Below are 24,173 nucleotides of genomic sequence, written 5' to 3' on the forward strand. Positions count from 1 at the left end.
AAAGGCAACAAAGAAAATAAAAACGGGACCATTTTGAAAAAAAAAATGTCAACAAAGATTTTGATTTTGCAAAAAAAGTCAAAAATACATTGTTTTGAGTTACAGCACATTTATTTTGATAGATATCGAACTCGCATCCTACTAAGTAACCAAATAGGTCTTCAAGTAAAATATCTAAGCTATCTTTTAAGAAAAAAAGAGCCCATTTTGAAAAAAAGTCAAAAAAGTAATAAGTTACATGGATGAGAAAAAACACATGATTGGCCAAAATGTCAAATTTTTTACCCCCAATAAAAAATATTTTTATATTTTTTGATTTTAATAAAACTAGACATTGAAATTTACCTTTTACTTTGTGTATTTGTAGGACATATAGAAAACAAAGCATTGAATAAGTTTTCAGGCTTGCCAGATCACTTGTGACATTTTCCAAATATAAAAAGTCTTCTAAAATAGCTGAAATATTTGTTTTAATTTTTTTTTTGGGATTTTGAATATTTTTTTAAGTTTTTAATACACTAAAATTCATAAAAACACACTTTTAGAAAAAAACCGGCTATTCGAGGAGAAAAACCCAATTTCTTCAATATTCGAAATTTGAGCTTATTATTTTTCTCCAATAAACAAATTTGTGCATTATTTGCCGGGATTGGAAAAATTTTATTAAGCCCACTGGTCCCTTGACATATGAAACTGAAACTTTTCTAATCTAGTTAATAATTTATCAGTGAATTTTAAAAAAATATTACCAAATGATTTTGTGCTTAGAACAAGCTTGTAATGATTAGTTTCGTCACAGATCAATTGTCTGGATCCTTTCACACAAAGTGGAATCTATAACGGAACCAGTTCGGTGTCGATTCCTTTCTCTCTAAATATTAGAGAGCTACAATGAAGTATTGGGTTGGACTTAGCAATGAATGAAATGTATGTTTTGACTGACAGTATGATATTGTCATATTAGTAAACTTTTATAATTGTACGTTTGTATTATAACAAAAAATAAAAGTTAATTTGAATTCCGGAAGTGGGCATTATATGGGAACTTGTGCCTCATTCGTCAAATATTATTTTAAATATTTCAACAAGTACCATATAATATTGCTTAATAACCAATGAACTAAAGGCAAACATTTCAAGCTTCACAATAAGAGATTTATATATCAACACTTGTGTATTTAAACTCAGATCCCAAGTTGAAAAATGTTAAATTGAACAACGAATTGTCACATTTTTCATACGTTTATACATTATTTATATGTACTTTTTTTAACATTACTAAGTGTCTGAACATTAAATATTTAAACAAACATTTAAAACAAATAAAACACTAAATATGTCAACAAAACAATAAAATATTTAACACATGGCGTTTTTCTCATTATTATCCAATTTACATTTATAACAAATAATGAAAACAAAACTAAATGTTATTATTTGTTCAATTAATTCAAATATAACAGATTATAGTCATATTTTAACCCCTTCGTTTAGCTTAATTATAAGCTGTGCAACAGAAGTTTCCTAAACAAACATATTTGAGGTATTCACGTGGTCTGCTATTGGTCATATTGTCATAAGGTCCTAATATATTATAATAGTTGTTGTTGTGTTTTTTCATAATATTCAAAAAATTTCATAATATATTAGGACATTATAACAATATGATCAAATAGTAGACCGTGTGAATATCCCAATTATATATGTGAATATGTACAATATTTGTAAGAAATGTATTTGTAAATTTATCTTAAATGCTCCATAGGAAGTACAGGAAAAAGCATGCAATTTAGGGTTCCTAAATTCCCGGACTTTTTTCTTTCCCGGGAGGAAATTAAAAAATCGGTTCATTCCCGGGAATTTTGTAATACTAAATTAAAGCAAAAACCAGAATATTTTTTCGAATAAATTGACTTATAATTTTCCAGGGTTTTAAAAGAAGTATAAAATAATTATATTTGGCTGTATAGTGTTGGTCCAGCCTTTACATATTTTCTCATTTAATAGTGGCACTTGATTGGTATTGACACAGTCGTAGTTTTAATCAGTATAAAATCAATAAATTCTTTGTTTAATTAAAAAACTTACGAATTTCGACTATGTTAAATCTATAAACGCATTCTATGGAAAATTCTAAGAAATTTTCCCCTAGAACCATAGGTCTAAAATCAAATCCTATCTTGCGCATTTCGTCTTTTATCCAATGATATTTCAATATAATTTTTTTTTAAATAGTTTTTTTTATTGGATAAAAGACTTTTTTAGAATTATCCTTAGATTGCGTTTCTGCTATACGATTTTTTACTTTTTGATCCTCAATACAAATCGACCCGGCCTAATGTACATAAAATTCAATTTAACGTTTGGTAAAATCATCCCTAAGCTTATAATGAAACATTAGTAAGATTTAGCTTAACTTCTAGAATTGTGCGGAATTTAATTTTTAATAGTTTCATTATTTGTAATTTATTCTGAAAAAGTTTTTAAGTAAACTCGGTTCCCAAATCAAAATTCTTTTAAACTTTGAATTGCGATTAAATTTTTGTTAATTAAATAAATAAATTTGTGTTTTTTATGTTTTTTTTAAAGAACATTTTTAGGACCATCAATTTTTATTAGCAAAAATATTAATAATAGATATAATTTCTTTAAAAACTTAAATCGATTATGCAACCAATACATTTTAGCTTGTAATTATTCATTTGTTTGTATTTTTGTATTTTCTTTGTTTAATTTTTCAGCTCCTCTTTTTTCTTATGATAACAAATTCTATATTCTTCCTTCATGGAAGTGTTTGTGGTACCATAGACTGCCCTGAACTATTGAATAATATTAAATTTCTTTTCCTCAGAGATCTCTTAGGAAATTTATATTTTGTCACACTTATTCTCATAGGACTGATTATGCCAGAACGTACCATTAAAGAAATCAATTAGTTTATTTAATACCTTTTGCCAATATTTAGATATAAGACAATCTAATACTATTTTTAAATCCCAATTAATTAATTTACTAAATGAATTTAAAAAAAAACTAAATAAATTAAAAAATACTCTTAAATTGTAATAGAGTTGAAAATACTTATCACTTAAATTAACTTAAAATATTAAATAAAATAAATTTATTTTTTTTATTTTTATATATCGCGATAAATTTTACCAAATAATTCACGCCAACGGATTTTACACTCTAAAGTTCTTACTCAAATTTCAACAAAATTCAGTTTTTGCTGTATTTCAGTCTTAATCCTAATTGTTTTTTCAGCAATTATGTATTAACATATTTAATTGAAATAAAACTTTTATCACATAAGCACTTGAAAATGTTATAGGCTTTTTATTTGTTGTCTTACTTTTTTATATGTTTTAGTTCGGTATGTTGATAATTAAAATGTTATTTTCATTAATAGAATCGAAACCATTTCCACAGTGATTCTTCAATAGATTCTTCCACTTGAATTGAATTACACTTTATTGTACACATACAGTGGTGGCCACCAATTTAAGACAAATACTTGAATTTTTTTCATCAACTGAATTTTAAGTGCGATAGAGCCAAAATAAAAGGACCTCGAAGGGTATGAAATTTATTATTAATGTTTCTAGTTTCTGAAAAATGTTTGGAAAAATCGGTAAAATATATATGGACAAAGATATGTGGAAATACGTTGACCCACCTTAGCGAACATCCGCTGTTAATAACATGATATGACCGAAACTAATGGAACTAAAAATACGAAATTTGTTCCGAATATTTTATAATAATAAAAATATAATTATATAAATGTGAGAAAATATGTTTATTTAAAAAAATTTTTTTTTGGTCAAGTTGTAGAAAAATTTTATGTGTTCGTGGTGAATATGTATGAATTGACACAGTCGAATAAAACACCCTTGATTGTTAAAACAGTCCTCATGCGTACATATTTGTGGAAATATTTAAAAAAATAATTGACAATTACATGGAATTTAGCAAACAATATTTGTCTTAAATTCCTGGCCACCACTGTATATCTGCTTATCTGATGCAATTAATTTGAAGTTGAGAAATTTTCCCCTATTTCGATTCAATTGCTACTTTAGATTGGGTTGAATATGTATTTTTATACCCATGAGTGGCAAGATTGTCATTCTGTTTGTAATTTTTAAATTTTTCATTTGTGACCCATAAAATATGTATATTCTGGATAGCTATAGATAATGGAGTCAAAATAGCCATGTCTATCTATCCGTCTGTATGTTGAAATTTATTTTCCGTAGCCACAATATAGCCTATAATCCCGGTTAGTTTGCTATTTAAAATCGAGAGATAAACACCATGACTACCTCGATTTGCTTTACCTATTTTTAACAGATATCTGGATTACTAGACTTTGGTGTAGGGTAGATAAGATTCGGCATAGTCGAATATTGCTCACCTACTTTTTGTTTGTTTAATATATTGCAACTAAAAACGTGTTTCAGAAAATTTTCAAATAATTGGTTTTGTTTGCAAAAACTTAAATATTTTGTATCTTTTGAGCAAGATAACCAAATACTTATTCCATTAAATGTAAAAAATCTTAATTAATAAATTCACAATCAGTGCCTTCATATTTTAAGTGTTCCTAGTAGCACTACTTAAAATGATAATATGAACGATCAGCTGTTAGAAATTGAAGATTTTTCGATTTAGGTTGATGATAAAAACTTTAGTGCAACACTTTAAAATTATTACCACTTAACATGGCAACATCTTTTAAAGAAATATTAGAGAAAAACTAAAAATGTCGAAAATAATATTAATTTTTGTACCTCTACTCATCTGCAAAAATGCGTAAAGTAAAAATGTTAATAACTTTTGAAGTGTTAGTCAGATTTTATCATTATACTCTACACCACCATATTGGGGAGGGTATAATGCGTTTGTGAAGATGTTTGTAACGCGATGAGTCGATTAAACGATGCACAGTCGGGGATCTGAAAAAAATTGGAAATAAATCTGTAACTTCTAAACGAATAGCCCGATTTTAATAAAATTTCCATGGCTATAGAGGAGGTGTCGATAAGTTTAAGTTTTGAATTTGGGCTTAAACAACCAAGGGGGGGCCGAGCCACAATGCGCCAAAGTGGGGCACCTGGGGTATATCAAAAATTAAAAATGATGCCAAATTTTTGTTTGCGATCTGATTTGAAAGATTTTTATATATATGGAATGTACTGGACGAGATCTACAAAAAACATTGCTTTAGCCATACATTATCTCTTATAGTTTACGAGTTATTCGCATTTGAAAAGTAAAATTTTATTTTTTTTGCCTACCTTGGTCTGCCATTTTGCTAATAATGAAGTATCTTTTTTTGAATTAACAACAAATTTATTAATAATCTTAAGAAAGAATTGTTAAAAAATATTTACTGAGTCAAAAGTTATGTGCATTCAAACTTAAAAAAAATAAAAAAGTCGTTTTTTCGCCATTTTTTTTTCGAAAAAAGTACCTACATAAATTTTAAATTATACAGAAAATGAGAAAAAAATAAATAATGTGTTTATATTTTTCTGAAAGATAACATTTCGGGAAATATTATAAAAGCAAAATAATATCAAAATTCGTATTATTGCGTGGTCCAGAGCCTTCCGAAGTAGACCTATTTTTTATGTAAATTTCAACTTTAGACAACATATTCTAAAATCGCATAGCTGCTTTCAAAAAATTAAGACCAGTTTTGTATGTCCCAATCTGTTCTTCAATATCATGCAAAGGGATTTCATAGCCCCGAGCTTGGTACCTTCAATAGATCCAAAAATCAAAAAAATCCCAATTTTGGGATTTTATCTTTCAGAAAAATATAAACACAAAATATATACATTATAAGTTCCATGGAATAATAGTGTCATAATAATAGTGTAAAAAAGTGTCTACTTTTAAAATGTCATCATGGTTGTGGCTACCAAAACCGCAACCATTATTTATCTAAAGCTCTATCCAATTTTGCTGCGGATAACACTTAATAAAGTTGTTGGACAGAAGTTCATAGAGCAGATATAGATTAAATTGTAAAATCAATCTATACAATTGCCAATCGATTAAATTAGAGTTACTAAAGAAGCCAGGAATACTGTTCTCAATTCTCAATTAGATCGTTAAAAAGGCGTCTTTAATAATTACAATCATGTCAAACTTATGTTTTTTCATTCACTAGACTAGGACGAGTAGAGAACAATCCCACTGTGTCTAATTTAAGATCTCTTTTATATGTTCCAGATGATACCAAAAATATAAATTAAATTTTGATACAGATAAACCAAAACCTCTGTTCACTATCATTTCAGCCAAATAAGTGGAAGAATTTGCCATTATTTTTATGATAATTTACACCAATCAAACTTCAAAAAAAACTTTTTTCTGTAACTTTTTGTTTAATATTGTTTATAAAACGTTCGACAAACTAAACACTAATATTAAATTAGCCGTTATCTTGAATACATTACGTTAAAAAATGACAGATGACATAAATAAAATCAAAATAATTTATTTTTATTAAAATGCAAAACCCTCCCTACATACACATTGAATATTTTTGAAAAGCAAAACCCTCTATCTATCATAAAGTCCACAATAATGCAAAATTTGAAAACCCATTTAAATGTGAGATTCAGTAGTTGCTTTTAAAAAATATTGTAGAATACCGAATTTAAATAACTCAAGTAATCGCGAAAGAAATAGATTTTTGGCTATCCTGAAAGGTTGTGTTTTTCAAGATAGAGGGTTTTGAATATAGTCCCTCGATATCCTTTCTTAAAGTTTTAAATATATTATAGTTTCTTCTCCGAAGAAAAAGTTGTTGGTGATATACTCAGAAAATTGAAGTGCCTACTATTTATATAAGTTTATAAAAATCTGACAACTAATTACAAATATATGCCTACACAAATATTTGAAGTTATTTGGTTAATCTTCGAAATATTAGTAAATCCACTGATGGTTCCACTTTGAATTTTTATGTGTTGTTAACCATCTAATGACTTCTAATTGAGAGAAATCTTTAGAAACAGTAAGATGGGTTTTTTGATATATCCTTTTCAAGGAGAATTTTTTGTTCAATAACCTGTGCTCAAAGAAAAAAAATTTTCCATTTACATCCAAATCTACATATTAAATGATATGAAACAATTATTTTTCAAAATGCAATACATTTTCTAAAATTTCACTTACATACTTTAAGCTAAATTTAAACAGTTCGTTCGCATTTACACCTTTTGTTAACCTACGTTACCAGAGTACGGATGTAAAGTTATAAAAAAATATACTGTAAAATAAAAGTTGATTTAGTTTTGGTGTTTCTATTTTTTTTACAGTGAACAGTAAAAATACATTTCCGCTCTTCAAAAAGTGTAACAACCTTTCATGCAAATTTATGTTTTTGGTTTTGTTTTGTGTGCTTTTTTTGTTTAATCGATTTAGGTACATATTCGCACGAGTAGTTTTGTGAAAGCCATGATACACAAGATGTAAAAATATTTATTTTCTGCATAACGTATCCCGTAGTGGCCAGAATTTGGCACTTGAATTTTCCAACTACAAAGTCATGATTTAGGGTATAAGGTGAATATGTTTGCTAATTGAATAGGATATTTCTCTTTTTTCATATTAGCAACTAGTCAAATAATTACATTTTACTTATACTTTTTTACAAGGTTGGACATTGTATAACATGTATGTAGTACTTATGTATGTTTATCTATACGCTTCACTGGTTGTTACCTCGAACATGTTAATTTTGATAGATCTGGAATAGTAAGAGTGAGATTATTATTTATGTTTGTAGAAGAGGTACATGAACATATGCACATTAGTAGTTACAAAAATAAATATACTACATACATTTTACACTCATAAGTGTTTAAAATAACCCAATGAATGTTTTAATCTTAGAAAAATATGAATAAGAATTTTAAAACCTAACACAGTGGTTTAGAAACTCAATGAAGGAAATGTTGAACAGAAGCAGTAAAGTAAGGGAGACATTTGCGATTTGAATTTAGGATGCAATACTTATAGCTTTTAAGCGGCTCATTGCGAACACGCCTTATGAATTTGCAGCAGCAAGTGGTTGTATTTTCTTTACTGCTTCCGAAAAATTTGGTTATGTTTGCGTTCCCTTACTTTACTGCTTCTTTACAACATTTTTGTAAGCTTTTGCTGTTAGTAGCTATAGTTTAAGCTACAGTATTGCTTATAAGGATGCACTGTTTTTTGCTGGGTAGAAGACAATTTTTGCGGATTTGCTAAAGGGAAAATATATTTTTTTTTTATTTATTAATAAGTTCATATGTTTATACAATTGTAAATTTGAAAACGGCATAACTAATTTTTTTTTAAATATCAATGAAAAAATGGTTATATTAAATAGGTTAGGTTAGGTTACGTGGGTTGCTCGCAAGTTAGCGAGTTCACTCGGAGGCCTTGCGGCCCATTGTGGTACCCTTAGAAGTACTATTCCATTATGCTGAAAATGTTATACATAAAGTGAGAATAGTTTCCCTCCCTAGTTTCGTCTATTATGTGATTTCTGTGGTCCCTATGGGAACCAGCCGGTACTTCTAATAAACCCAATCATATTCACTAGTGACACATCTCTGAGACAGTCCAGATCATGGAAAAGAGCTCTACCAAGATGTAGTAGTCTATGCTCTTGTAAGGCAATAGCCATAACGTGGGTAACCCATACGTTCCGACATATGTCCAATCATGCAGTGCCCAGTAATTATACCCGTGAGAAGTCTAATCGAATTCCTACTAAGAGACAAAAGAGTCCTAGTTCTATCCTCTGTCAGATTGGGCCAGAGCATTCTGGATATTCTACAAGTGATGATATTTGACCACCTGAGTTCCGTCTCGCTCAAAGCCCATTCATCTATCAATTTTGATACTGTCACCAAGGGAGTGTGAATATCCCTTTGCGCAAGAGATACGTCCAGGGACTACCCGTTGGTTGCGCACTCATCAGATACTTCATTTCCCCGGATGCCCGCATGTCCTGGAACCCATATCAACTCCACGTGATGTTGTGTCAGTTGTGCCAGTGATTTGATACAATTGAGAAGACATTTCGACCTAATCACGTTGGAGTTAAGAGCCTTGATTGATGCCAGGCTGTCCAAGTAGATATGTATGGTCGAATTTTCGAGATTCAGTTCCCGGATTCTTCTCGCGGCTGTATCAATAGCATAAATCTCTGCCTGGAAAACCGTGCAGGTATCGGGTAATCGAAGAGACATCAAAAGGTCCAGCTCATCTGAGAAGATTCCCGAGCCCGTGCCTCTTTCTGTCTTTGAACCATCAGTATAGATTGAGATCACGTCATCTCTTAGGACAGAGTTCGCGGACCAATCATCCCTTGTCGGTATTCTGATCCTAAATGTTCTATCAAAATTCGGTGTGGGTATTATATAATCCGTTTCCCGCCCTATGATTGGCCTGCCTATCTTTTGTAGGATGGTGCCATGACCAATACGATCATGCTTCAGTCCGCTCGACTGTTTGAGTCGTAGAGCAGACTTAGCAGAAATGCATTTGATATATATATAAAGAGGAGTTATATTTAGCATCGTCTCTAGACTGGCCTGAGGTGTGGAATTCATAGAGCCAGTAATTGCAAGACATGCTAATCTTTGTACCTTGTTTAGAATAGAGAGGTGAGTCTTAGTGTCCACCACTCTCCACCAAACAAGAGCCCCATAGGTCAAAATAGGTCTTATGACCGCGGTGTACATCCAGTGTACAATGTATGGTTTAAGACCCCATCTCTTCCCAAAGGTTTTCTTGCATATATAGAAGGCACATAATGCCTTCTTCATTCGACTCTCAGCATTACGTTTCCACGAGAGCTTAGAGTCCAAAATTACGCCAAGATATTTGGCTTCGCTTGAAATCTTCAGAAAAGTACCATCCAGTCGTGGAGGTTTAAATTCTGGAGTTTTATATCTCCTGGTGAAAAGAACCAGTTCGGTCTTGGCAGGGTTAACACCCAAACCGTTTTCCTTGGCCCATGATAGCAGAACGCTGAGCGCTGATTCCATGAGTTCACTTATTGTGGGAAGAAACTTCCCTTGAATAAGAAGCACAACGTCGTCAGCATATGCGACTACTTTGGTACCTATCCTACTGAGCCTGAAAAGGATTTTATTTACGACAAGATTCCACAGAAGTGGAGAGATGACCCCACTTTGTGGTGTGCCTCTTGTCACAACTTTCCTTGTCCTACCAATACCCATATTAGAGTTAATGGCCCTGCTCCTAAGCATATTTTCTGTCCAATTCCTTATCCGCTAATCAACACATAAGTCACCCAGTGCATCAACTATTGCGGATATGTTCACATTATTAAACGCACCCTCTATATCCAAGAAAGATGCCATAACATATTCCTTCTTGTCAAGTGTCCCCTCTATAGTTCCGACAACGTCATGCAAGGCTGTCTCCACCGACCTGCCTTTAAGGTATGCATGCTGTGCCCTACAGAAATTATCAGGGGAGAGGATGTTCCTGACGTGGATATCGACCAATCTTTCCAGTGTTTTCAATAAAAACGATGACAGACTGATCGGTCTATAGTCCTTTGCGGTACTGTGGTTTACCTTTCCCGCTTTGGGGATAAATACCACTGTAACCTCTCTCCATTCTTTAGGAATGTATCCTGTTTCCAGGCTGTACCTAAATATCATTCACCGCGGGCAAGATCAACCGGAGTTGGTTTAGCCCGTACTTGATGACGCCTTGAGAAGAACGCAGGAGTCGGAGGGATTCTAAACCAATTTTGATCCAGAGATCCTTGCCTTCTCCTTTGTCCCTAGAGCGTCCTCGTTCAATCGTCCAGTCCTCTGTACCAAGTTCCTTGTTCTGACGCTTTATAAGTGTTAGCGTGGCTTCGTCCTCCAAAAGGGGAGGAGGGACCCACACTCTCACCGTCGTACGAAAAGGTACTTGATCCAGTGGGACGATTTCGATTCTTGCGTTGGGCCAGAGTTCGCCAACTCCTCGGATACAGTTACTGAGAAAGCCTAGAGCCTTCTCGTTACCGCACCCGATGATCTTGACACCCTTTAACCATTTGGCGCCGTCGAATGCAGTGAAGGAATCATCCTCACTGCATGCGAGTTCGTCCACTAGTGCCCGCAAGATCTTCTCCTCCAGAAGCAGCCATCTGTCCGTAGTCATTTTCCCATCAGGTTGACTACGATCTATGATGGCTACTTGTAGCTCAGGTGCTGATGTTAAGCTAGTTGATGGTTTCAGCCGTTTAGATGTGATCACCTGCCTGCTCTGGTTTGGTTCGGTCGTAGTCTTGGCTGGCCTTACCTCCACAACAGTAGTATTTAGCATGGCCTCATACTTCTGTATGTGGTAGGTATGTTTACGCCGCAAACGCTTTTCCCTGGTGGTCAAAGACGCGGGATCTCGCGAGTCCAACGTCCTGACATACCGGAGAGAGCGTTTGTAGCCCGCCAACCTTTTCCGTTCGTCCTGTTCTGAGTCCTGTTTCCTATTTTTCTGTTCTGTGTCTCCCTTTGCAGGGTCATGGGCCTCCGGATGTACGTCTTCATTCGCTTTTAGCGGCTCGGAGGACACCATGAGTAAGTCCTCCTCATCAGTCTCATAAAGGTTTAACCCTTTCAGACCTGAGAGGTTGTCGTCGCTGTCGTCCAAAGTCACTCTTTCCTGTCTAGTCAAAAAAATATTCGTTTTATTTACCCCAGTAGCATCACCGACTACCAGACCCGGGGTATTCGTCTGATTAGTTATATTAAATAACTTCATTAAAATAAAAAAATCAATTTTAAGTGAGAAATAAAATGTGGCGTATCTTCTTATTAAAAATTGCATTAAAACTTTTTTTGTGTCTAAAATTTTAAGGATTTTATTAAGTTTCTTTATTTAAGCATTTGATATTAGTGAAAACCTTAGGACCTGAATATTTATATTTAAGTAAAATTAAATAATTTTATACATTTTTCGGATGTCATTTACATAAAAAAATATACATATATATAATATGGTTACTTTCCTCGAAGTAAAATATAAATTTCTAATAATTGTAAAATTTTAAAAGATATCATAACAAAATTTGGAACAAAATACATATATGTATTTAAATATGTATTTAAATATATATATTTAAATGTCTTTAAATCAATAGCATTATAGTTGTTTTTTGTTTTTAAATACCGAAATTCCTAAAACGGGGAAAAATTGTTCCAAAAACTGAGTTTTTATAGAAAAGTGCCCACTGTGACGTTATTTACCGTGTGATAATAAAAGACCTTTGTATGTATTTAAATAGCATACAGGCTAAACAAAAATTGAGCTTTTTCTAGGATAGGTGCTATACGTTTTTAGTTAGTAGAATTTTTTACTCAAACCTAAAATTTTTCTTCAAAATTAGCCAAGTTGTGTGAAAAAGTACCTTTTGTTCTGCGGCTCCACATTTAAGACCCGTGGTGGTCTTTCCGCTACGAAGCTTAACAAATGTAAATCAACTCGAAAACACCTACCTCAGCTCCAACCATATGATTTCGTTACAATATATCAAACAGTTCCCGAGATACTGAATTGTTAAAAAATAAAACTTTTCTAAACAACTGTGTGTGGTAGTATATTGAATAGCGGTACTTAAGAAATGAAGTTAAATGAAATTAGGGTTTCCAGTTTTATTTTTGCAAAAAGCGGGACAATTTTAAAAATAAATGAAAAATGGCGGGGTTTTAAAACATAAGCGGAACAAAAGATTATAAATTATACCTCAACTATCTTAACACGAGCAGAGTTCACTATTAAGTAAGCAAATGCAAAATTTTAAAGATTTTTTGTGTATTTTGTTATTGGATTACGGTATAATTTTGCATTTGCAATGATGTTTGACCATTCGCACTTAATAGGGAACTCCGCTACTGTATTTTTCCCAAATTGTAAATTTACGTAATAAATGTGTAAATCTTATAATAGAGTAAAATTAAAGAAAATTTCGTCCTGTATAAAAAATACGTAACATGTTTGCTACTTTATCTTGATTTGGAAATATTCCATACAAAAAATAAAAAAATATATATTGGAAAATATTGCGAGCCAAAATAAATGCACATCTTTTGAGGCCAAAAACTGTTCCAAAGTGAAGTGTTCTGCCCAGAGAAAGTGTTCTGCTTCAATCGAAACAAATAGAAAACGAACGGGGCAACGTTTGGACTATAAAGTGGATGAGGCAAAACTTCTCAACCACTTTATTTTAAGTGGTTTTTAACAGGTAATGCAAATGTTTTGAAATTGCTTATTGAGTAGCTCCCAACGATTTCGCAAGCTCTTGTTCAGTTTGACAACTATCTTCATTGAGTAACGCCTCCAATTCTTGGGTATTTCAGTCACGGACAACCAGCCAGAAGATGGACATAATGGATTTTAATTATTCTGAGTCGATTGATCATTTTCGGAATAAATATTTGCTCACTGGAAATACATACATATCAGTTCCACTTAATTGTTTGATTTTTTTTATACATTTTAAACATAATGATGTTCTTTAAAACTAGATATGAAATAAGTAGTTATTAGATATGGAAAATCCAAAAAAGCGGGAATTTCGAATCCCGAGCGGGACGTGGGATTTCATGACTAAAAGCGGGACAATCCCGCGAAAATCGGAACATTTGGCAACCTTATACTATATACTCATACACGCCCACTTTTTTTCATTTATCTATAATCTGAAAACGGATGCACCGATTTGGCTAATTTTTTTTGAAATGTTCGTATTGGTTTACAATTTAAGTTTTTACTGAAAGAAAAATTGACCATTCCCACTTTTTTATGAAGTCACTTAATTTCCATTGGGACGTTATGTTAGCACCAACAAAGCAATTTGGTGCATATTTTCATTTGCCATTCATGAAAGACATCCAAGTGTTGTTCATTTAGCCGTACATCTGGAAAATGGTCAACCGCCATCTACAGCATTGACCAGATTTTTTGAAATAGGCCGTAATGATGACTTTTCTCGGAATCAATCGTCAAAGAAATTTCAACGGCGGAAAATTCACTTCCAGGTTTCCCCCATTTTTTCCAACCGACGCATTAGGTAGCATTTACACAGTCCATCCAAGAAACAATGAGTTTTTCACAAATCGGACACAACGATTTTTTTAATTTGGACATATAATTGCATAATAATCGCAAAAACAAAGATAAACAAATTTGTCAAAAATTAAAAAAAAATATATCTCTTGAGCTAAAAGTGATAACCAACATCTATCTGAATCTGCGTCTTTCTGTTTTTGAACCATCAGTGTAGTCATCCTTTAGAACAGAGTTCCCGGCCCAATCATTCCTTGTCGGTATTCTGATCTTAAATGTTCTATCAAAATTCGGTATAGGTATTATGTAATCTTTCCCGCCCCATGATTGGCCTGCCTATCTTTTGTAGGATGGTGCCATGACCAATACGATCATGCTTGAGTCCGCTCGACTGTTTAAGTCGTAGAGCAGACTTAGCAGAAATGCATTTGATATACATATACATATATCAAGAGGAGTTATATTTAGCATTGTCTCTAGACTGGCCTGAGGGGTGGAATTCATAGAGCCAGTAATTGCAAGACATGCTAATATTTATACCTTGTTTAGAATAGAAAGGTTAGTCTTAATGTCCATGACTCTCCACCAAACAAGAGCCCCATAGGTCAAAATAGGCATTATGACCGCGGTGTACATCTAGTGTACAATGTATGGTTTAGGACCCCATCTCTTCCCAAAGATTTTCTTACATAAATATAAGCTACATAATGCCTTCTTCATTCGACTCTCAGCATTACGTTTCCACCACAGCTTAGAGTCCAAAATTACACCAAGATATTTGGCTTCGCTTGAAATCGTCAGAAAAGTACCATCCAGTCGTGGAGATCTAAATTCTCGAATTTTATATCTCCCGGTGAAAAGAACCAGTGCGGTCTTGGCAGGGTTGACACCTAGACCGTTTTCTTTTGCCCATGATAGCAGAACGCTGATTCCATGAGTTCAATTATTGTGGGAAGAAATTTCCCTTGAATATCACTGTAACCTCTCTCCATTCTTTACGAATGTATCCTGTTTCCAGGCTGTACCTAAATATCATAATAAGCCATGGCATGAGCGGAGCCTAGCAGCACATTCTATGATGAGATCATGGCCCCTTGTGTTACACTAGTCTACAAGTCTGCGTACGGCACGTGAGGGCGGATTAACTTCGTCTTAAGGTAGGTACGCAGATGATATGATTAGGGTTGGTAACCCTTGTCGCTCTAGTGCAACTACCGTTAAATCACCAGAACTGTAATTAGCTAGAAGGAAAACCTTAATGTATTTCCTGACCAAAATACAGCTCCTTACTTTACCGTCAGGTGTCGGAGAAGGGAGCACAAGCCAGGGTTAGTGGATTAAGGCCACGTGGATAGATTCCTTCTTCATGAAGCGCAGAAAATGGTCCGATGCTACTTCGGAGTGGTGCAGATTAATCTGTACCACTCTCAGGCCACTTGGGTTCATCGTTGCGTTTCACCGCGGGCATGATCAACCGGAGTTGGTTAGCCCGTACTTAATGACGCCTTGGGTAGAACGCAGGAGTCGGAGGGATTCTGAACTAATTTTGATCCAGAGAGTCCTCCTTCAATCGTCCAGTCCTTTGTTCTGAAGCTTTATAAGTGTTAGCGTGGCTTTGTCCTCCAAAAGAGGAGGAGGAACCCACTCTCTCACCGAACAGGACGATATCAATTCTTGCGTTGGGCCAGAATTCGACAACTCCTCGGATGTAGTTTCTGAGAAAGCCTAGGGCCTTCTCGTTACCACACCCGATGATCTTGACACTCATTAACCATTTGGCGCCGTATGCAGTGAAGGAATCATCATCACTGCATGAGAGTTCGTCAACTAGTGCCCGCAAGATCTTCTGAGCATAGCAAAGATCTTCTGAGCTTAGCGAATTATTAAACTTACTTTTAATAATCATGTAATAGCGAATTATTAAAAGTAAGTTGGTATTCATTTAGAGGTTTTTTTTTCATTTGTTATTTTTTTCACATATCAGGCGTGACTGGAACTAAAAAACATGTTTGTAATGTACTCGTATGTACATAAAAATGTTATTAACGGTGGATATCTCTGAAAAATTAATTATACGGATCTCGACCCAACATATGCCAAATATTGCATGAGGTTGGCTACCGCATGTAACAAATTTGGTTGGGTTGTTATTTAGTATGTGTTGTAAGTTTATACATATGAATTAATGTGACGACAACCCACAATAGGTAAACGTGACAAATGATGATGGGTTCTGTGGCAGACAGACAGACAACTAAAACAAAAAAAAAAATGAAGATGATGTAGAAGCTGAGGATAGAGACCATGGTTGTGAAGTTTATAACGTTGATTCATTAGTAGATTCTGTTGCCTTTTAAGATTGTTTATTTGTTTGCTCGGTTTGCTTGTTTGTTTGTGTTTCAGTATTTGCATATGACAACCACATAGCAAAAATATACAAATAAACGGAAACTAAAACATGTGTTTACACTGGCAACGATATTTTACACTTTACAAGTTTTGCGTTGTGTCTATGTATTAAAATAAAATTCTAGATACATATTTATAAGGAAATACGTTTTTTTACATTTACTTAGTATGTAAAATAGAGTAAATAATAAATGTCTCTGATGACAATTTTGATGTAAATGTGAACACATTGTAGAAACAATCAGATACGATGCCAGTAACTAAAGTGAAAAAAAATATATGTTTTCGCTGATGATGATGACGATGTTGTTGATGATGATTGCTTAGCAACACAGCAAGAGTAAAACAACAAATTGTATAAAATAAACTGAAAGAAAAAACAGCAACAGAAAACCGCTTAGCAACACCTTAAAAATATTGTTGTAGTATTATTTGTAGTTGCATGAGCATATCACAGTGGTGGCATAGAAAAAACACAGAAACAAAAAATAAAAATAAAATAAAAATTGGGCTTATGAACTCGGAAAATGGCAACGCTTGAGTTCATTGACGAACAATGTTATTGACATTAACGCTATTTGTTAAACGTGTATTGTTTCACAATATTTTTTCCGTTTATTTACGATTTTTATTATGTACTATTTGTATGTATTTTACAAATTATTTTTAAAATTTAAAATAAAAAAAAAACATCAACAACAGTATTGAAACACATCATAAAATTTACATAAAAGCCAGCCATCTTGCTTGATTTGAAATGCAAGATGATTGATATTTTAGAAAATTTTATATTCAGTTTTGCTTAAAGCTGAGAAATAATGAATTGTATAACGTACTATATACGTCGTTGCATAGGTCTTTGAAATATCTATCATTAGATATCCATATTGTCTATATTAATGACTTAGTAATCCAGATATAGGTCAAAAATCGAGGTTCTCCGGTTTTTTTCCTTATATCTCAGCCATTTGTGGACCGATTTTCTCAATTTTAGATAGCAACAGAGCCGGAAGAATTCCGGAGATACTGATGTACATATGAGTTATTTGGGTGCTTCGAAAAGTTGATTTCAACAGATAGACAGACGGACATGGCTTAATCGACTCCGCTATCTATAAAGATCCAGAATATATATACTTTATAGGGTCGCAAAATGATATTGTAGAAATTACAAACGGAATAACAAACTTATATATACCCTTCTCACGAAGGTAAAGGGCATAATTTACCACTAAACCTATAGTTTTGATTTTTTTATTTGATTGCAATTATTGTTACAACTTACAAAAAATATTATTTTTATAGTTCTAATCAATAGTGATGAATTTATGAACATTTTCCGGAAACCCTTCAAGGGTTTTTATTAAGGTTTTTATAGTGCTTTCTGTCACTTTGTTCTACCATACTTTTGGACACCTTTTTTTGCTCTTCAATTCTCTTTTAACAAGAGCCCAATATCTCTCCACTGGCCTTAGCTCCAGACAGTTTGGAGGATTTACCATAAAAATATTGACCTGGAAGCTACGAAAAAATTTCCAGAACATACGTTTCGTCATCCATTATGCAGCAGGTATATTTTTGTATAAAATTTGACTTCAGTTTCCGTGCTTTGTTTTTGGCTTCTAAATGTTTAGCAGAGTTCCTGTCAGGAAATTTGTAACTATGTTTTTAAACCTGTATTGGCTTTAACTTTTCGCACCAAATAGTCCGAGTACTGAGCAAACCGGATGTGTTGGGAGCTCTTTTACAAATGCTTTCTATTTATTGGCTTTAGAAACATCATGTGGAAGATCTAAACCCGCTATATCCATTCATTAGGGGTCAATTTGACCATTTTTTATGAAAAAAAAACAAAAAAGTCCTTTCAAAAAGAACATTTAAGGATTAAAATATTCTAAGAAAATTATTGCCGGAACATTTCAGTGGGGGTCACCAAAGATACTAAAGTTGTAAATAAAACACTTTACGCTTAATTAGCAAAATTACACGCCACCTCGGGTCTCACATTTTTTAAACAATTCGCCAAAAATTCAAGTATGATCCGACTGAGCTGAAGTTTAAATATAAATAGTCCTTAAGGAGATCTACAAAATATTTTAATCCTTAAATGTTTTTTTTGAATGGATAACTTAATAACTGCCATACTTTTCAAAGTGAACTTGATCAAAAAAAATCAAATAATACTTGGGTTAAAAGTTTTAAGGAAAACGTGTGTTAAGGTTTTTCGATCTCACTCCTTATACCCTGAAAATAAACATAAATGTTTAAATAAGTGATGAGTGTTCATGTTTTCTCAATTTCACTTTTGGGTTTTCAAGTTAAAATCTTTGCACGTTTTACTTTACTGCACATTACAAGAGTAATTTTTGATTTTATCTCATTTCTATTTTTGATTTTATCTCAATTTTCGCAAAAAGTGGAGTTACCTAGTTTTTCCAATCGACCACATATGTATATTAGAGTGACAATCAGTTGTATGGAAAAAAATTTTTGTTAAAATTTTGAAGAGTGCCGGGTGGAATATTGTGACACTAGGCCTAAATGCTAAGTGCTGAACATTTCGGGCAACGATTTCTGGACGCGCATCGAGGTCAAAGTTCAGATATATGCAAAATTTTACTGTTAATATGGAATAAATAGGTGAAACTCGTTAACTTTCTGCATTGTTTTCTAGAAATATGTAGATTTATTTATATTAATGAATATTACACTAAAAAAAAAAATTTGGAAATTAACCCTGTATCTCCTTTGGTTCAAAATGACCCAAAAACTGTATTATCGCCAAAATTCGGGAAAAATTCAAATTTGTCAGTTTTTTTAAAAATGTTGCTACTAAATAAATACTTTTGCAATTGAATGCAAAAGAATCGAAATGTGTACGTAATTATCGTTGTAATGAGATATAAATGACAAAATTTGATTAAAAAATTGTAAAGTTATTACAAATTCGCCAGACCATTAACGTGTTTCAGGCCACTTGAACAAACAATTTACGAAAAAAATTAAGATATTTCGAGAAAAATTAAAATAAAAGCTCATTTTTACTTAAAATATGTCCATATTTACTTGTATATGAGTTTTTGTCTTCGTAGGATACCGTTAACCTATTCGCAGGTATGGCCAAAAAAATAATTTTTTTTAACGGCTGTTTCAAAACTCCATTTTCAAATTTTTAAAAATTTTGTTAAACAAATTTCAGATCCTTAAGTTGCATTAAAATCGGCCCAAAAATATATAATATTTCGCTATCTTTACATTAGAAATTCCAAATATTGAAAAATTTGACCTTTGACCTTCACGATTTAAAGGTTAACGTTTTCCGATTTTAGTAAAACTTTCAGACCATATTTAAAATTACCAGGATTATAATACTGTGAATAAGTTTTACTTAAAATTTATAACAGTAAGGAAATTGGGCTCATTCGCCTAAATATGGACAAAAAATTAGTTTTTCTTGAAAATCGCAAAATTTAAATTGCAGGTACGGAAAAACTGTAAGAGGTATTGACATAATTTTTTCATATTTTTATTCCATATTTTGATCTCAATAAACCCCAATGTGATGATCGAAAAAATCTGAAATTTGTTTAACAAAATTTTTAAAAATTTGAAAATGGAGTTTTGAAACTGCCGTTAAAAAAATTATTTTTTTTGGCCATACCTGCGAATAGGTTAACGGTATCCTACGAAGACAAAAACTCATATACAAGTAAATATGTCCATATTTTAAGTAAAAATGAGCTTTTATTTTAATTTTTCTTGAAATATCTTAATTTTTTTCATACATTTTTTTTCAAGTGGCCTGAAACACGTTAATGGTCTGGCGAATTTGTAATAACTTTAACATTTTTTAACCAAATTTTGTCATTTATATCTCATTACAACGATAATTACGTACATATTTCGATTCTTTTGCATTCAGTTGCAAAAGTATTTATTTAGTAGCAAAATTTTTTCAAAAACTGAAAAATTTGCATTTTTCTCTAATTTTGGCGATAATACAGTCTTTGGGTCATTTTGAACCAAAGGAGATACAGGGTTAATTTCCAAAATTTTTTTTTAATGTAATATTCATTAATATAAATAAATCTACATATTTCTAGAAAACAATGCAGAAAGTTAACGAGTTTCACCTATTTATTCCATATTAACAGTAAAATTTTGCATATATCTGAACTTTGACCTCGATGCGCGTCCAGAAATCGTTGCCCGATTTGGCTCAAATTTTCAGCACTTAACATTTAGGCCTAGTGTCACATATTCCACCCGGCACTCTTTGAAATCTAAAAAAAAACAAGTAAGAGTGCTATATTCGGCTGTGCCGAATCTTAAATACCCTTCACCAAATTATACTTCAAAATTTTAAATATTTTTAGGTAAACAAAATTTAATTTTTTTTTTAGTTGTTTTTTGAATTTTTTGGAAAAAAACAAATTTTTCGATTGTTATTTTTTTTTTAAATTTAAACATTTTTTTTTTTAAATTTAAAATTTTTTTTTTTTTAAATTTAAAAATTTTTTTTTTTTTTAAATTTAAAAATTTTTTTTTTTTAAATTTAAAATTTTTTTTTTTTTAAATTTTAAAATTTTTTGTTTTTTAATTTTTTTTTTTTTAAAAAAAAAAATCTGGTTCAAAATTTTTTTCCCGATTTTGACCCATTGTAGGTCCAACTTTCTATGGTCTTATATACGTCGTTGCAAATGTCTTTGAAATATCTATCATTAGATATCCATATTGTCTATATTAATGTCTTAGTAATCCAGATATAGGTAAAAAATAGGTCAAAAATCGAGGTTGTCTTGGTTTTTTCCTCATATCTCAGCCATTTGTGGACCGATTTTGCTGATTTTAAATAGCAAAATTCTCGAAAGCATGTCTGACAGAATTATTGAAGATTTGGATCCCGAAGATATCTGGGGTCTTCAGAAAACTGATTTCAACAGACAGACAGACGGACAGACAGACAGACAGACAGACAGACAGACAGACAGACAGACAGACAGACAGACAGACAGACAGACAGACAGACAGACAGACAGACAGACAGACAGACAGACAGACAGACAGACAGACAGACAGACAGACAGACAGACAGACAGACAGACAGACAGACAGACAGACAGACAGACAGACAGACAGACAGACAGACAGACAGACAGACAGACAGACAGACAGACAGACGGACATGGCTTAATCGACTCCGCTATCTATAAGGATCCAGAATATATATACTTTATAGGGTCGGAAATGAAAAATGTAGAAATTACAAACGGAATGACAAACTTATATATACCCTTCTCACGAAGCTGAAGGGTATAAAAATCGGCTGTCACTCTAATGTATATGTACCCATTAGTACGGATTTGAGTTTTTTATTTTCAGTATTTAACACAATTTTAAATTGGAAAAATTTATTTGTGACTATTTATTTTTATACGAATTATAAATGAACTATCTACCGAGTATATCCTCTAGTGGTAATTATATTTAGTACTCCTATGTGTTATAAAACAACTGCTATTTAATATAATTTGGACATTAATTTATTTATGTATCTCAGTATTCAGTTTTAAATAAAATATCCGGAAATCAAACACAAATATTGTATTAATATATGGTTAGTTTGAAGTTTTTATTAAATAATAACAATTTACTCTCATACCACATTTAATCTAATGTCAGAGTTTATCAAACTATTTTGAATATTGTCTATTTTGAATGAATTGTCTACTTTGTAAGAATCTCTGTCTAGTCTGTAAGGATAATTTTCAATAGAGTTAAGGTTAAATAAATACTAATATGATCAGCTGCAAAATTATATTCAAATTGGATTTGTTGATATCGTATTCTGAATCATTTACTGGCAAAACTCTACTAAAGTGAAAGTTAATAATGCTGGTTCGCTTTGGAAATAATGTTAAATACATGTCTTAAAACTGTCAGTCAGACCGCCAGTGTAATTTAAAATACATAATTATTTTTATAACATTTCTATATTCCTTTTTTTAACGACCCAACACCTCATACAAACGTTCAAACGTTTATAAATAAATATCGTCATCATAATAATCATATCATCACCACGTAATTTGTTCTCCAACTCAAAAAAAGTTAAAAAAAATCAACATCGCGTGTTTTAAAGTGTCACGTACTTATTCATCATGTCCGCCTTTAATGTGCCTCGGTCATCATTTTATATACTGCGTCCAGATCTAAAACAACTTACGTTTGTTGCATGTGAACGAACAAATAGTAATATTAAAAAAAATCTAAAAACTTTTAGAGGTTATTAAGTGAAATTTGTAAATTATAAAAAATAATAACACACGAAAAAAATTATCTACAAATATTGTACGAGTAAAAATATTAAATTATGTATATTTATTTATATTTGCGTTTAAAAATAAATTTACCTGTACGCAATGTACCTTTACAGACTACTTACATACGTATGAACGTACAATACAGTTTGCCACTGCTTTGATGTTGTATTTGTACAATTTGTGTATTAAATGTATTGTAAAAATCACGTATCCATGAAATGGGGCTAATATACCAATTTTTCTTAAAATTTATTTTATGTTTGAGACGAAATTATATAGTGATTATTTTAGATTTCTCAATGGAATTGGAATTTTTCGGTTTAAAAGTTTTGCATAAACACCGCTGCACCTAGCAGTCGAACTGGCCAAAAGGGGTGCGTTGATGAATGTTGATGAGATCGACCCCTTTTCTGGTAGCTCCCTTGTTAAATGCAAGATGGCTGTTCAGCGGATATTTTATGAATCTGCACAAAGCAGGTGGACCAATGAGTCTACCTGTGTTATAACGAGGTCTACTTGGCCCGTATATGATGCCAGCAGGACGAATCTACTTATGGAATTTCGTCGTGAGCAAATAATGCTAATTGTCTCCTTCATTACGGGACACTGTATAATTGGGACACATGCTGTGATTCCCCCTTGGGTATCACAATGGGATCAGTTTTGAATGGACCCAAGTGAGCTGCTTGAAGAGTGGCTACCCATGGAACCTAACCTAACCTCTGCACCTTTTCACAAAAAGTGTTCCACAAAGCATTTAATCATCTTTGCATTTCTGTCTTAACACAAGTAATAATTATTACTTTTCACTTTGCTTTGCTAAATAGAACGTGTTAAAAAGAGCCGCAAAATAAAAATGGAAAAAAACTTGCACTGTTACATGTGATTGAAGAACAAGTAAGAGAGCTATATTCGGATGTGCCGAATCTTATATACCATTCACCAAATTATACTTTGAAATATTTTTACGTAAACAAATATTTTTTTAATTTTCATTTCAAAATGTTTTTAAATTTTTTTAGTGACAAAAATTTTATGTCAAAATTTTTTTTTTCAAAATTAATTTTTTATTTTTTGGTGTTAATTTTATACCAAACATAACCGCGTCTTCACTATCGTCGAACAAAAATTCACGACTTAAGGTTTTTAAAGCTTCACTAGTTATAACAATATGAATTTGTAAGGCGATCGTTTACCTTGCAAATTTTTGACAAACTTATAAAAAATAGAATTTACTTTGCATTTTGAACAAGAGAACGTACGTGGAACAGAAACTGCAAAGAGAATATATAAATAGCAAAAACTTTGCAAATTACACTTATCAATTCCAACTTGTCA

At 32.2% G+C, this 24,173-nt stretch overlaps 1 protein-coding gene across 1 annotated transcript; it reads right to left on the bottom strand.

Annotated features, from left to right (window-relative positions):
• Positions 1–10,695: 10,695 nt before the first annotated feature.
• Positions 10,696–11,613, bottom strand: LOC135955632 (uncharacterized). The gene has a single exon (XM_065505990.1). It carries the CDS (start codon positions 11,611–11,613, stop codon positions 10,696–10,698), a length of 918 nt encoding a protein of 305 aa, XP_065362062.1.
• Between the last annotated feature and the right edge of the window lie 12,560 nt (positions 11,614–24,173).

The sequence above is a fragment of the Calliphora vicina genome, chromosome 3 (genome assembly GCF_958450345.1).
Source record: "Calliphora vicina chromosome 3, idCalVici1.1, whole genome shotgun sequence".
Taxonomy (NCBI): domain Eukaryota; kingdom Metazoa; phylum Arthropoda; class Insecta; order Diptera; family Calliphoridae; genus Calliphora; species Calliphora vicina.

What these genes read in the sequence shown, in the direction of transcription:
- LOC135955632 (XM_065505990.1), bottom strand. Translation starts at nt 11,613, where the DNA reads ATGGTGTCCTCCGAGCCGCTAAAAGCGAATGAAGACGTACATCCGGAG.